The 15607-nt window shown below is 29.0% G+C and overlaps 1 protein-coding gene and 2 non-coding genes across 3 annotated transcripts; 1 reads left to right on the forward strand and 2 right to left on the reverse strand.

Moving 5' to 3' along the window:
- Window positions 1–787: 787 nt before the first annotated feature.
- On the reverse strand, window positions 788–858 carry Trnag-gcc. Its single transcript has one exon. It is a non-coding gene; the product is annotated as a tRNA-Gly (tRNA).
- A 324-nt stretch (window positions 859–1182) lies between these two features.
- Window positions 1183–1254, reverse strand: Trnad-guc. The gene has a single exon. It is a non-coding gene; the product is annotated as a tRNA-Asp (tRNA).
- Window positions 1255–1666: 412 nt separating this feature from the next.
- LOC105254165 (27 kDa hemolymph protein-like) lies at window positions 1667–11627 on the forward strand. Its single transcript, XM_011262672.3, has 4 exons — window positions 1667–2102; window positions 10401–10874; window positions 11042–11207; window positions 11330–11627. Exons 1-4 carry the CDS (start codon window positions 2066–2068, stop codon window positions 11589–11591), a joined length of 939 nt encoding a protein of 312 aa, XP_011260974.1. The 5' UTR covers window positions 1667–2065; the 3' UTR covers window positions 11592–11627.
- The last annotated feature ends 3980 nt before the right edge of the window (window positions 11628–15607 follow it).

Below are 15607 nucleotides of genomic sequence, written 5' to 3' on the forward strand. Positions count from 1 at the left end.
AGAATGAAGAAGAAAAAAACACGCTGCGATTAGTTGTTCGACGATTAGTATGCAATCAGTGTAATTTTCTAGAAAGGGAAATCTGGCTTGTAATGATGAGCGATTCTACATAAATAACATGATGAATGAATTGCTGACAGAACATATATGGATAACGCAATTCACAGAAATATGGGCGGAATTGCAATTAATACAGATAAGGTCGGCTTCCTGGGGAATGAGAGCGAGCGATGGTTCCTGTGTCAACGTTTCACATCCGTGAAATTCTGCGACCTGAATTATTTTTAATTACATCGTAATATAAAAATCTATATAAAATCGTCTATATAAAAATATGCTAATGCATCGTCTATATAAAAATATGCTAATGTATATTTATCATTCCTTAATGATTTATTATTCCTTATTTATTATTGTAGTGAAACATTCAACTGATGTAAAGCGAAGTTTTTTTAGAGACGAGGCAACTCTTATGTCACTCGATATAATTTTGTTTTGTTTGTATTCAAAGTCCGACTACAAGCGATCTTTGTTCGTGGCGTAATAATACCGATAAGCAATTGTTAAGTAGTTAATGATTAGTCGTCGCGATATGATATAAATTGAGAAATTAAAATATCTTCGAGAGATATCTCTCTAAAATATTTCCTCCGACGAGGATTTTTAGTTCCTATGAGTTTATGATTCATATTTATGAAAGCATGCCATCCTAAAATAATATAATATAATATTACATAATCGCACGAATCAGAATTCAAAAAGAATTATATGTAATAAAAAAAAAGACTGCATCGGCCGGGAATCGAACCCGGGCCGCCCGCGTGGCAGGCGAGCATTCTACCACTGAACCACCGATGCTTGATATACGATCCTCTCTTTAAACTGTATAAGAGTTAATAGTGTGAACTAAATTCGAACATTTTTTTAAATATATATTTTTTTATGATATATGTTGCACTTCCAATTTTATATATCCTTCCAATTTATGTCACACATATCTGAAAAGTAATCCTGGTCTCTTCAAAACGTGCATTTAAAACTTGCGTCCAAGTACCATAAAAAAAAAATAAAAAGAGCATTAAGATTGACAACTATAAGAATAAAATTTTATAATTTTATTTCCTGAGCAACTATATTTGCATTACCGATTATAATTGTTTATTAAAAATAAAAAAAATAATCCTCCCCGGCGGGGAATCGAACCCCGGTCTCCCGCGTGACAGGCGGGGATACTGACCACTATACTACCGAGGACTTCACGTTAAAGCTCTCCTAGTTTGTGGTACATATGCAATAATAGCGAGTACCAACAGAAGAAAGACTTTAGATTTATTAAAAGAGAAAATTACTTACGTCCAATCTTATTATAGCTTCTCCCAAGGATAACGATCAGTTGATTACAGCCTACAAATACAAATACACGCCTACGCAATGAATATATTTCCTTCTCATCGCGTCTTCTCTTAAGATATTAATTTGCGTGAAAGCGAAGAATTAGATAGGCTTCTTATATTTCCTCTTACATCTCCATTCGTCTATTCCCATAAAAAGGATTTTTATGGTGAGATTAATTCAAGCCCGCGGCCGCCTTTTGAACGTCGCGCGGGCGCCAGATGGCGCGCGCGTATAAAAGCGGCGCACGCGCGCCCGGCGGCTCAGTCGCGGAACGACCGCCGCCGCGAGAGTATTTAGTCTGATTTTTTTCATTTCCCTCCCTTCTCTTTTCTGCGCTCTTTGTCAGTTTGTCTTCCCTCTCGTTCATCTTTCCCTCTCCTACCTTCGGTTGTTACGAGTCAGCTGTGAACATTGCGGCCGCTCGTAATAAAAATAAAGGAAGGGCGACAGGAAGCGGGCAGAGACGGTTCAACTACCAACGGGAACGTGTCGCATCCTCGCCGTGCATTTCGCCGACTCGAGAGCGAGGTGCATTGTTCTCTCTCCCTCCTCCCCAGGGTGCACGTGCATGTGTACTACGTACGCGCTGTCGTAGCTCATTGTGAGATTGTTTCGTACGCCAGTACGTGGGTGCGCTAGACTTACCCTTCCGTGAGTGTCCGAAGACAAGATGAGGGTGACCACGTTCACGATAGTGTTATTCCTCGGTACGTTTTTACTGATTCCGTTCCATTTTTACTTTGATCTCTATCGATCAATCTTGTTCCTTGATCACCGATTTTGACACTTGAAACTGCCACGTACTCGATAACGATGGACAATCTTATTGTTTGATTATTATTGTGTAAGATCCGTTTCAATAGATAAGATCTTCTTGGACTTTGTCTTTCGCTATTTTCTCTTACAATTAGACTGATATGTTTGAGTGAATTCGAGAAAAGTGCGTTGATAATATAAAAAATAAATTATATAAAAATAATATGAAAATAATACGAAAATAATATAATAATAAATAATAATAATAAATAATATATATAATATAACATTAAACTCTTCAAGATTCTTGTATATGTAATATAAATAATATAAATAATAAATAATATATGTAATAAAAAATAATATAAAAAACTTCGAGATAGAATAAAGATGTTAAAAGAGGAGATGTAATTCCAGCATTATTTTAGCATGATTTAATCCCATCGTAGCATGAGTAATAGAATAACCTGCTCGTGATTGATTAGTATATACAAGAATGATAAACAAAGAAAGCGATAGCTGTTTTGAACGAGATAGCGATAAGCGTTATCCGAAAAAATTCTACAGGAAGAGAAAGAGAAGCATACGAGAAAAAAACGTCAAAAAACTCTGTGATTTAAATCTCGACTACTTTTTTTTAGGTAGGATATCCGTGAGATGCGCGCACGTGTTCTGTATTTTTGACACATATAAAATATGTATTTTGAAGTAGTCCAAAATTACGTCTGAAAAATTTTTATCTTACTACTCGATATGTAATTTATGACTCAGAATTATCGTAAACAAGGTCGAGGAGATAGTTTCGGTGAAAAAAGCGTTGTTAAGGAAAAGATTTTGATTCCTATTTTTATAGCATCGTAAACAGTGGTGTATCTGTGATTTGTTTTACATATTTTACAATGTTGTTCTTTGTGTAAAATATTTTTCCCCTTAACTGTAGCATCCGGAGGAGAGATAGAGAAATTTTCTTCTCGAGAAATTTTTTATCGCTTCTTCGGACACCGTAATTCGAAACAATACCAAACAATTCGCACGCAACCGAATCGAGTTACTTCAAGGTCTTCAGAACGCAAGGAAGTTCATTGTTAATTGTGAACGTTGTACGAGTAATAATTGTAATTTTAATAATTATAGTTTTCTATCGCGGAAAAACGCAATTTTCACGCGAATTCATTTAAGCTGGAGAGATTTCCCACAATAACATATTATATTATAAATATTATTAATAATTAATATTTAATATTAATTTTTAATAATATTTATTATACGATAATTAACATTGTTATATAATAATAATATTATTTAAAAATAATATTATTTAAATTAAATAATATTTAATAATATTTGTATTATTATTTAATAAATAATACTAAATAATATTATTTAATTTTATTTATTATATTAATATTATTTAAAAATAAGATTTTTTTCAAATTAAGACACAAAAAATGTCCTTTCAATTTCTAATTAATAATAAATAATCTGTAATAAATAATCAATAATTACAAATTAATAATTATTAAAATTAATAATATAAATAATTACAAAATGATACCTCGAATATTCAAAAGTAAAATATTCTCTTTCGATTTTAAATGACCTTCCTTATATGATTTCGAAAAGCTTCTGCAGCTTTTCGTCCCAAAATAAAAATGTACAAAATTTGCGTTATTTCATCGTAATTTAAAATGTTAAGAATAGATCGATGAGGATCGTTTAATGCCAACTCGCTAGTTTATTGCCAGCTTTGCTAGATGTCAAAAGTTAACTCCACGTTGCATGCATAAATTAAATTTATCGTAATATTCGATGAAAGAGACGCACGATTTCTCTCGATTTGAAAAATCGGAATTTTCAAAATTCCTTTGATTATTTTCGGATGTTACTTGACAATTCCACAAGCATTTCTCGAATCACACACGCTAATATGTAAGTAGATTACAGCTCGAGAATGTTTCGCAAGATTTTACTGCGATTTCTAATGATTAATGTTATGTTAGGTCGCATACGCATCATCACACACACATGTACAACGTGTTATTGCGGTGTAACGTAATCTGCAATCGACTCTAAAACCCATTTCGACTTTTGCAATTGCAGTTAATCATTGCTTTCGTTAATCGAATATGATAATTGTCGATGTTATCGTTTGAAAATTTTTAATCTGTAATTTTATTTTTTCATAATTTCATATTTTATAACTCTATTTTATTTATTCGCAATGATTTATAATTTCATTTGATTTATAAATTATTTATAATTATTTATAATTTATAATTATTTCTAAATTATCTACACTTTAATGAGAATCATTGTTCGTAGATGCAATTAATTGCAATTAATTGAACGTTTAATTAATTTAACTGTGAATAAATCTCTTTGGAAAATGAGAAGAATCGATATCTAGAAATAATTATGATTAAGTAGTACTCGATATTTTTCTGTATTTCTAATGATATAAATTGTTTTATGTGAAAAGTTTTTTTATTCAAGATAGGATGATTCATATTATTAAATTAAAAATTTTAGAATCATTATATTATTCTCGACAAAAGGATTATCTCAAAGATTTAGCGTCAGCACAATTTTGACGAATTTAGAATAATACTTCAATATTAATAATTAAAATATTGAAGATTAAAATAATTATAATAATTAAAATAATTTAAAGATTAAAATAAGTATAATAATTAAAATAAAAATTGAGATAATAATTATAATTATAAAAATTAAAATATTTTAAAAATTAATTATTAAATATTTAAAATTAATAAATAAATTGATTATTAATCAATGTTAATTAAAAAATTGGAGACATCACAAATATATCAACGATAATTATTGCACAATAAATAATAAAGAAGATCGTTTTCGCTATGAAATAAACTTATGCAATTTTTTTATATATTTGCTTAAGCTACTTGATAACAAAATTGCTTAAAAAAAGTTATATCGATTTGTAAAAATTATTTATGTGGAAAATTATAAATTATAAAGAGATGCATATATATTGGATTTTAATCCATTCGCGTTTATAAGATCGTCATACATCAATTTGTGCGATAACGCAAATATTGTTTAATGTTCTATTGATTTCTGCTCGATGAAGCTTTGATGCAACCTTGAACGTGTATCGATTGCACTTTGTGCCGTGATTATGCATAATAAATATCGAACCTTGTTATTATATAGAAAAACATCAAATGTTACCTATATCATTATTAATGCATCGAACGATTATTAATAATTAGATGTTGCAATAATGATCAATAATTACAGTTTATTAAAAAATATAAAAAATAAGAAAAATAAGAAAAATTTACGAATTTAGCAGAATAATTTATTCAATTTTAACCGACTCCAATAGTAAATAAATAATAAAATTTCTATAAAATAAAAGTAATCGAATTTAAAGAAATATTTTATTCGATGAGACAATCTTTTTTTTTCTTTCTCTCTCTCTTTTCATTTTTCTTCGCAAAATTAATTATTTAAAATTCATCCTCGCCAACATCTATATATAACTTTGAAATTTTTGTCATTATGCGATTATGCACTTTCGTCATAACATTACGGAATCCGTTTAGGCTTGGTTACTTTCTGTGGAATAAATTGAACGATACAAAAAATTCCAGGAAGTGTCTGGATAGGATGCTAATACACGCGAAAGTCTAATTTAATGTAATTTCAACGGTTGAGCAATCCTGAAAAAGCTGTCGCTTCGCATACAATTAACATAATTCGCGTGCAATTTAATTTAAATTCGTGTGCAATTTAAGACGCATAATTCTTTTATCGCCGATTTTGCATCGTAAAATGACTCATAAAACATACGCATAATACGCGAAGTCAGTAGAGGCGTCTCGCTTTCACTGCACAGAAAAAAAATAAATGTCAAATCCATTGACATCAGATGTCAATGGTCCAATGAAAACTTATATACTTTTAAATTAACGTGTCAATGGTCAAATGAAAACTTATATACTTAAACTAACGTGTTCATCGTTTCGTAAGAATTTAATAATTTTAAATTTCGACAATTGTATAGTCTTATTTTAATAATGCAATTGTCACCTCAAGAATATATAATTATTTAATTCTACTTTAAGAAAATTATAATCTCTGATATAAAAATATTATTTTCTATCTAACATTATTTCTTTCCCATTCAAGAAAATTAAATCCTAAGAGTATATTTCTTTTTATTGAACTGTATAAAATGGCTTCATTCAAGTAAGCAATTATTCAATCAATTAGTTTTTATTAATTATTTTTTATTAATTATTTGTCTTTAATTAACTCAATAAAATCTCATTCAAGATTTCCATGTTAAAATTAAATATATTTTCAAAACAAGAATGTCCTTTTTTCTGTGTAAATAGAAACGAAAGATTGCTTGAAAAATGAAAACACATGTTTATCGGTCTATTATAGACGTATTATGTCATTCTCTTTGATATTGATTTCGATTGTCGAACTTTTTCGAGATTTGACAGACTCTTTTTTATTAAGAAAAACGATTAAGGAGAATTTGTAAAACAACCAGAAAGATACTCTTGACTTGGATAAATTCGAACTCACTTTGTTCAAGAGAACCTCTTAATTTGTCGCGAACTCTCAAATATTGGCAGACAGATAGTCGGAATGTTGACTCCTCTCGTTATTCTAGATGTCAATCGAGAATATTTCAATTCTTTATCCTCTCTCTAAATGCGATGATTCATTTCTAGATACATATTTGTCCTCCTCGCTCATTGTTTTTCGAACTCGTAAGCGGTAAAACCGTATTACTCACGAAGTAGCGATTTAATCGAGACTTTTCTACGTCGCGGCAAAAGACAGAGAGGAAAAAACCTGACTCGAGGTATTGTTGACGTGACAATCATCGAAATGGTGCAAATGTCACCGTCAAAGCTACACTGAGGAAAAAATTATCTTGAAATAAAAAAATTTTAGTTAACTTAAGAAAGCTATTTATTTGGTGGGTACTAATCACGTTACTTGTATTCAAAACGTCTGTTTGCTTAAGTTAAGCATTTATTTACATATGTTTAAAAAAATATATATGCTTAAAAAAATATAATTTTTAATTAAATATTTTTATTTTAATTTTACAAAATATTGATTAAAATGCATTTTTTAATTTCCAAAAATTTAAAATTTTTTAATTTTAAAAAATAATATATTTAATTTAATAAGGCTCAGTTCCACAATCCAGTTAATCCGAGTTTAAGTAGTGAATGGACCAAGTTTAACGTATTAAACTCGGATTAACTCGAGTTGTGGAACCGGGCCTAAATTATAGTATATATTTTACAAAAATAGTATTTAAATATAAAAAATAGTATTTAAATATAAAAAATATATAATGAAAATAATGTACTTAATATAACATGCATATTTAATTAAAATGAAATGTTTTTGCTTAAATGAAATAAACAATTCCTTGCATTTAAAACAAAAGTTTCAAGAAAACGAATTTATTTGATTTAAAAAAATTTTTCCCTCAGTGTACGAGAAAAAATTGGAAACTCCGAATGGAGGCAATTTGTCGACATTTTATCTCCCCGATTATTTCCTGGACGAGAAACGCAACAAAGAGGAAAGATAAAGCGTACGTGGTCGCTGATTGAAAACTGACCAACACGAATACAAAGTCCATAGATTACGCGTTTTGACCTCGCGCGTAAGGAAGCTTGCCTCTCATTCTCATGATCGGAATAATTTAACTTTGTCAACAAAGAAACGATAATCTACTTAGTATCGACCAAGGATTTTGCGAAACTTGTTGAAAAATTCAAAACACGGATTGAAAGTTGAAGATAATAGATGACAAAGTTTATCGGTCTTGTTTTTTTATTAGATGATTTGATGATGATTAAAATTTAATATTCAGACTTGACCTTTTGCATAATGCTATTTTTTAATTAATATCTTGCAGGAAACTATCATCAAATATCAAATATTCATTGATATTGTTTTAATGAAGAGAAATGAATCCCATATTTCATTTTTATTTACCATCGCACATACAAGGTGTTCGAAAAGTTCCGGATACCGATAAAATATATCTTGAAAACGAGACGTTTTAGAGAAGAATGTTTCATACAAAAGTTGTTAGGTTTCAACAAATGTATTAAAATAGCGAAACTTATTTGACCTTGAGCGCAATCATTGAGCTCTGATTGTTTATTGCAAATTATATATTTTTTCTTAGAAACAACTATGTTTTTTCTTTACGTCAATTGATTCCTCTCATTATTTTGTACATAAAAGTATTAAGGTAAGATAATCGAAAAATGAATATTTTATTGGATATTTTATGGTTTATGTAAAATTAAGAAATTATTTCAAGCCTTGTAACTCGAAAAGTACTCGATAAAAAAATAATTTATTATAATGTTTTGAAAAGCTCTCGAGATAAGCTATAAGAGTATTGAATAAAAATTGGAGGTTTCCATTTAAAATTTTAAAGTTGACCTTGAGAGCTCATCCATGGTTATGCTCAAGGTCAAATAAGTTTCGCTATTTGATGCATTTATTGAAACCCAACAACTTTTGTATGAAACATGTTTTTCTCTAAAATGTCTTGTTTTCAAGATATTTTATCGGGCCCGGACTTTTCGTTCACATTGTATATTTACACACACAAACACACTTTTTAGGCCATTTTGGAATAAATTACATTTGCATATTGCATATGGAATAGCGTACAATTACATGTTGACAATTACACGTTGCTGTGATAGAAGTAAAAACGAACGATAAGAAAAAAAACGTCTGTGAAGCAGACAATCTACGAATTTCAAAGTGTTATATTATTCTCTAAATTAGCAAAACTCAAGGTAGAGAGTAGAAACGCAATTTCAAGACAAGAGTGACGCTATTTATTTAAATGTCATCAATAATTAATAGGATAATATTATTAATAAATTAAGAGATAAATCAGTAATTTTAATTAACTTTATATAAATAAATTAGTAATAAATTAAGAAATAAATTAATAATTTTAATTATCTTTAATAAATTAGTAATAAGTTAAATTTAACATTTTAATAATTTTAATATCATTTATTAATAATTAATAATTAATAATTAAGTATTATTAATAATTAAGTATTATGAATAATTGATAGGAAAGAGAAATTTAAAAAACTAAATTTTTCCCTTTCGAAATCGTCCTGAGCGGATTAGCGACACTTTTGCCGCTTGATCGAAATATCATTGCAAAAGAGTGCAATTTTGTATGTAAGACGTATTTGCGTAACAATGGCAATCATTGTGTACTGGATTTGAGCAACTGTCACTCGTTGACAACTGAACTGATACGATTTGATCGATGTTTTCTTTCCTGCGTACAAATGAAAGAATAAAAAAAAATGTCATATAATATATACACAACAGTTATATAACATATATATGTATATACCGGCATGATATAATTTGAGAAAAAAAAACACGTATAATTAAGGAGGATGTAATTGCTATCAATTTTTTTGCGTAGAATATAGCGCAAAAATAAATATTCTGTAATTGCTGCTTGTTTTTTTCATATCATTTTCTTATCATTGTGAAAAGCGAGCCATAATTTTTATTCAGCCTAGTCTTTTGCTTAAAAAATATTTCCATATAATCTGTATAAATTATAGAAAATAAATAATAAAGAAATAAATTTTAGAAAATAAATAATAAAGAAATAAATTTTAGAAAATCAATAATAAATAAATAAATTAAAGAAAATAAATAAATAAATTTCAGAAAATAAATAATAAATAAGTAAATTCTAGAAAATTTAAGAAAATGATTAAGAATTAAGAAAATATTTTGCAAGAATTTTTTATAAGAAGACTATCTCTTAGGAATTAGGGAGGATGTAATTGCTACTAATTTTTTTGTGTAGAATATAGTGCAAAAATAAATATTTTGTAATTGCTGCTCATTTTTTATCTTATCATTTTCTTATCATTGTGAAAAGCCATAATTTTTATTCAGCCTAATCTTTTGCTTAAAAAATATTTTCATATAATCTGTATAAATTTTAGAAAATAAATGATAAAGAAATAAATTTTAGAAAATAAATAATAAAGAAATAAATTTTAGAAAATAAATAATAAATAAATAAATTAAAGAAAATAAATAATAAATAAGTAAATTTTAGAAAATTTAAGAAAATGATTAAGAATTAAGAAAATATTTTGCAAGAATTTTTTATAAGAAGACTATCTAAAGACATTCTTTCCTCGTTTCAGGTCTCGTTGCATCTACGCTTTCGCAGGAGAGCGTATCGTCCACCGACGAAGTACTGCAACAGGTTGGCGGAGTGGTCGGCAACGTCCCCGAGCTGAAAAATCTGAACACGTCGGCGCTGCCCATCGAGCAGACGAAGAATCTCTTCAAGGAGAAGTGCACGAGAAACGGCGGAGCCAGCGCGTTCGAAAACGCCGAGCAAGCCCAGGTGGAGATGGTGCAATGCCTTCAGTCGCTCATCAACATCACGGAACTCCAGGCGGAGATGGAGAAGTACAAGCCGACCGGCGACCTGGACATAGTATTTAAGAATTATTGTAACAAGCGCAACATTTTGCGTGCCTGCGTCAACAACTTCACCAACACAGTGGAGCACTGCCTAGACGAAAAGGAGAGAGAAAACAAGAAGATTGTGCTCAACATCACCGACTCGTTGTTAGAGTTCATTTGCTACAAGGAGGGAGATCGCATCGCCCGTAAGTCTGATAGGTCTCTAGGTGCTTCTCTACTTGAAGGCTATCTAGAAATTCTAGAAATTACATTATTATATAAATTATTCCTCAAACACCTCTTGGAGAACTTTTTAAATTAATTTTATGCCTGTGTTAGCATTGTAATAATATGGATTATCTTATCTTTGCAGTTTTCATATCGGCTGGAGGACCAGAATGTTTCCAATCTAAACAGGGAGCGATTCAAAACTGTGCCAACAATACGTATGGTGGTTACATACCAAAAACTGATCCGTCTAACAATTTTATCGGATTCGACAGTTTGCCGTCACTGACTTTCGGTACCAAAGAATGCAGGTAAGACGTGCACAAAGTCAGCCACCTGAGTATTTTCCTAAACTTTGCATTTCTTTCATTTTTTGAAAATGCTCACTTGTAAAGGTTTCCATGAATTAAACTGAAATCTTGATCTGACGCAGGGATATAACAAGTCTCCAAGCTTGCGTCGTGGCGGAATTGGAAAAATGCCCGGACCCAACGCCCGCAAATATAATGGATTCCATATTCAATTTCGTCAGGAGGGTAACGCCGTGCGAAAATATACTGAATTCGCAAAGTGCGGCGGCTAGAACCACCGGTTCGGCATCCAATGCCTCGCGCTTGGCAGGCGCTCTTTCTACCCTAGCAATCATTCCGTTCATCGTAGCAAGTTATAGTTATTTCATTCCTGCAACAATGTAAACACACGTTATGAAGTTTTAAAGTGGATTCCAAATACTGTCGATGCTTTACGACAAACAGAAATATGTGATGAGAGCATAAAATGAAACAAAAATATGTAGATTCACTTTATAATTAAATACATGCGGATATTTCAAAACGGATTCACATTAAATATATATAAAAAATATATATTTCATAAAGTATATATTTCAAATTAATTAACACCTTCAATAATTCTCACACATTACTTTCGAGATGAAAGTATACCTGCGGAAAAGAATTAAATTTGTTGAAAAGAATTTGTTTCGTTTAAAAACATTTTTATAAAAAAAAACTAAACTTATAAACAAGTTGTCAAAATGTATAATCAATAATATCTAAATAGCCAACAATGGTATTTTACTTATGAAACAGAGTTACCTAAGATTTATTTTTATAAAACGTACAAAATATGTAGATTCACTCGAAAATGGGATTTTACATATTTTTGTTCCGCTTGATATTCTCATTATATATTTCTGTTTGTCGTAAAGAGTGTTATATATTTAATTCTAATTTTGTTTTTTTTTACGTATTATAAAAATGTTTTTTACGAGACAAATTCTTAAATTTAATTTTTGTTCCATAGACATACTTTCTTTCATCTCGAAAGTAATGATGAGAATTATTTAAGATGTTAATTAATTTAATGTGCAAATATTCAAGTTATAGCAAATGACGATTCTGATTTAATTTGACAGAATGAAAACTCTATAAAATAGATAAGATAGATGCGAAACAGACGAGTATTTAAAATCTAAAGATTAATTTCATTTTTTTTTTACAAATGATACAATTCAATTTTCTTTTTCATTCGCATATTAAATATATAAATATTAAATTGCTATATGTTGAATATATGTTCACATTGTGTTGTAGGGTATAAGCTTATTTATACATTGTAATTATATACTTATATTTAGCCCTGTTATTTCTTACATTGTGCAAGAAAAAACAAATAATGAAGACATGAGAAAGTATAATAATTCTCTAAAAAGAAGAAAAATAATATTTAATCTTAATGAATATCTGATTAAATCACATTACCAATACCATGTTTAATAGGAGTACAATAATGTTTAGTAATGTTTAGTATAGTACATTTAATAATGTTTAATATAGTACATTTTTATATATTTTGTACGTATTGTAAGAATAGATCTTAGATAATTCCGTTTTACAAGTAAAATACTATCGTCGACTATTCAGACATTATTGATTATACATTTTGACAACTTGTTTATCCAAGAAGAAGAAAATATAAATAATGTACTTCACATGTGAGATAATAAATTATACATTTAACGTATTGGAGCTTACAAAGCTTTTTACTACTTTGTATAATCAAAAGATGAAACAGTATTGTGCTCTTAGAATTAACAAATTCACATATTTGTACTGGTAATGCATAAATATATGGATATTTCATTTTATTAAATGTAAATGCAAGCATAATAAGTGTATAAGAGATATGCAGAAAGAGCGATTATGCTACCGGAAATAAGTTAGCGCTAAAAGTTCATATTTTTAAATAAACTACATCTCCAATGGTTGCCCCTTAATTGTTCCCCTTCTAAAATTAATTTTTTTAATATTTGCAAAATCGTAAAATTGATCATTTTCAATGAAAAACATTTCTAATGGTTTTCGGCAATTATATCCGGCATGAAACGATTGCTCTCTATTGCCCATCATTATAATTAATAATTGTTGCATTTTTTAATCGAAAATTTAATTATTTCAGAAATGACGCCACCTGTCGGCCACTTATAGGAACTAAATATTTAAATAGTTTTTAGCAATTATATCCAATGTGACGAAACTATTAAAACGTTTAGTTCCGATAAGTGGCGACAGGTGGCGTCGTCGTCATTTGTGAAATGATTTATTTATTAATTTTCGATAAAATAATGCAATAATTGTTAAACTAATGATAGAACAATAGGGAACAATCATTAGGGAGCAATCGTTTTATACCGGATATAATTGTCGAAAACCATTAAAAAAAAGTTTTTCAGTAAAAATGGTCAATTTTACGTTTTTTGCAAATATTAAAAAAAACTATTTTAGAAGAGGAGCAATTAAGGAGCAATCGTTTAAGCTATAGTTTATTAAAAAATATGCACTTCCAGCCAACTTATTTCCGGTCTGTTTGTAACGATATATCTTGTTAAAAAGAATGAATTGAAATAAATTATCTCTTTTCATTTACAAACAAGTCGTCTCATTTCGTACCTCTTGATTTACAGATGTCAGAAAATTTATAATCCTTTTTCCCAGAATCTGTGCTTTAATTTCTAACATTACAAAAATATTTCTGGTTTCTAAATACATCCCAATTTATTAACTAAATTATTTCTCGGAAACTAAATTAACTAAATTATTTATCTAAAACTTTTATGTGACTTAAATGAAATTTTTAACATTGTACAAAATATAATATATTATACATACATTATTGTATGGAATTTTTTTTATTTTAATCCATTATCTATTAATATCTCACTATCTCAATATCTCTCTATCTATCGTGCTCCATAAATTATTGAATATTATTGAGTATTATTAATAAATATCTTAATATCGCTAGTATAATAAATATGTCGAATAATCAAAGGATTGTTGAAAAATGTAGTCGACCAAACTAGCCAGAAATTTAGTTTATTATTACGACGTTTCGACCATATGCTTGTGGTCCTTATCAAGTACATACTGCAAAGATTATAAATTGATAAATTAATTGACAATTTCAATATATAACTCGCTCAACAAATTAAAATATAACAATGTTAGTATACCGAAGCCATAAATCAGGAGGCCGGCATGGACAATGATCTTATAAATTGCACAAATCACATTAACAAAACCTTATTTTTTTAAAAATTTTTTATTAGAGAGAAATTGATGTGTCTGTGAGAGACTTCGTCAAGAGACTAAAAACAAACGCTATGAGACCGGACTATGTAACCTTTATTATTTTATCGTAAATATTATTTAAATTATCTGTGTCTTTCTGTAGGTTGATTAAATTATTATTAAATTTTTTGATGAAAAACATCTCAGTAATTTCTCTCTTTCGAACATATTTTTCGTTATGCAAAATATTAGGTTTCGACCAGTCAAAATCATGTCTAGATTCTAATCTATGTTTGCTAATAACCGAATGATTAGATTCGTGTAACTTTATATTGTTGCAATGTTCTTTTAATCCCGTACGTATTTCGTACACATCGCGTACACATTTACGTACGCGATTAAAAGAACATTGCAACAATATAAAGTTACACGAATCTAATCATTCGGTTATTAGCAAACATAGATTAGAATCTAGACATGATTTTGACTGGTCGAAACCTAATATTTTGCATAACGAAAAATATGTTCGAAAGAGAGAAATTGCTGAGATGTTTTTCATCAAAAAATTTAATAATAATTTAATCAACCTACAGAAAGACAGATAATTTAAATAATATTTACGATAAAATAATAAAGGTCACATAGTCCGGTCTCATAGCGTTTGTTTTTAGTCTCTTGACGAAGTCTCTCACAGACACATCAATTTCTCTCTAATAAAAAATTTTTAAAAAAATAACGTTTTGTTAATGTGATTTGTGCAATTTATAAGATCATCGTCCATGCCGGCCTCCTGATTTATGGCTTCGGTATACTAACATTGTTACATTTTAATTTGTTGAGCGTGTTATATATTGAAATTGTCAATTAATTTATCAATTTATAATCTTTGCAGTATGTACTTGATAAGGACCACAACCATATGGTCGAAACGTCGTAATAATAAACTAAATTTCTGGCTAGTTTGGTCGACTACATTTTTCAACAATCCTTTGATTATTTAGTATTATTGAATATATTAAATTATTAAATATTACTGAGTGTATTGAATATTCGTTTTGCACGAGATAAATCGAAAAATGAATTTTTCAATTGGAATTTTTAAATTTCCCGCCGCGAGTCCGCGCGACTCGAGATGACGC

Source organism: Camponotus floridanus, unplaced genomic scaffold, assembly GCF_003227725.1.
Source record: "Camponotus floridanus strain SB8 unplaced genomic scaffold, Cflo_v7.5 scaffold67, whole genome shotgun sequence".
In the NCBI taxonomy this organism is placed as follows: domain Eukaryota; kingdom Metazoa; phylum Arthropoda; class Insecta; order Hymenoptera; family Formicidae; genus Camponotus; species Camponotus floridanus.

Bases quoted from the DNA above. Each gene is read 5' to 3' on its own strand.
- LOC105254165 (XM_011262672.3), top strand. From the start codon at position 2,066: ATGAGGGTGACCACGTTCACGATAGTGTTATTCCTCG. The intron at 2,103-10,400 runs GTACGTTTTTAC...TCCTCGTTTCAG, and splicing joins CACGATAGTGTTATTCCTCG to GTCTCGTTGCATCTACGCTT. The intron at 11,208-11,329 runs GTAAGACGTGCA...GATCTGACGCAG, and splicing joins TTCGGTACCAAAGAATGCAG to GGATATAACAAGTCTCCAAG.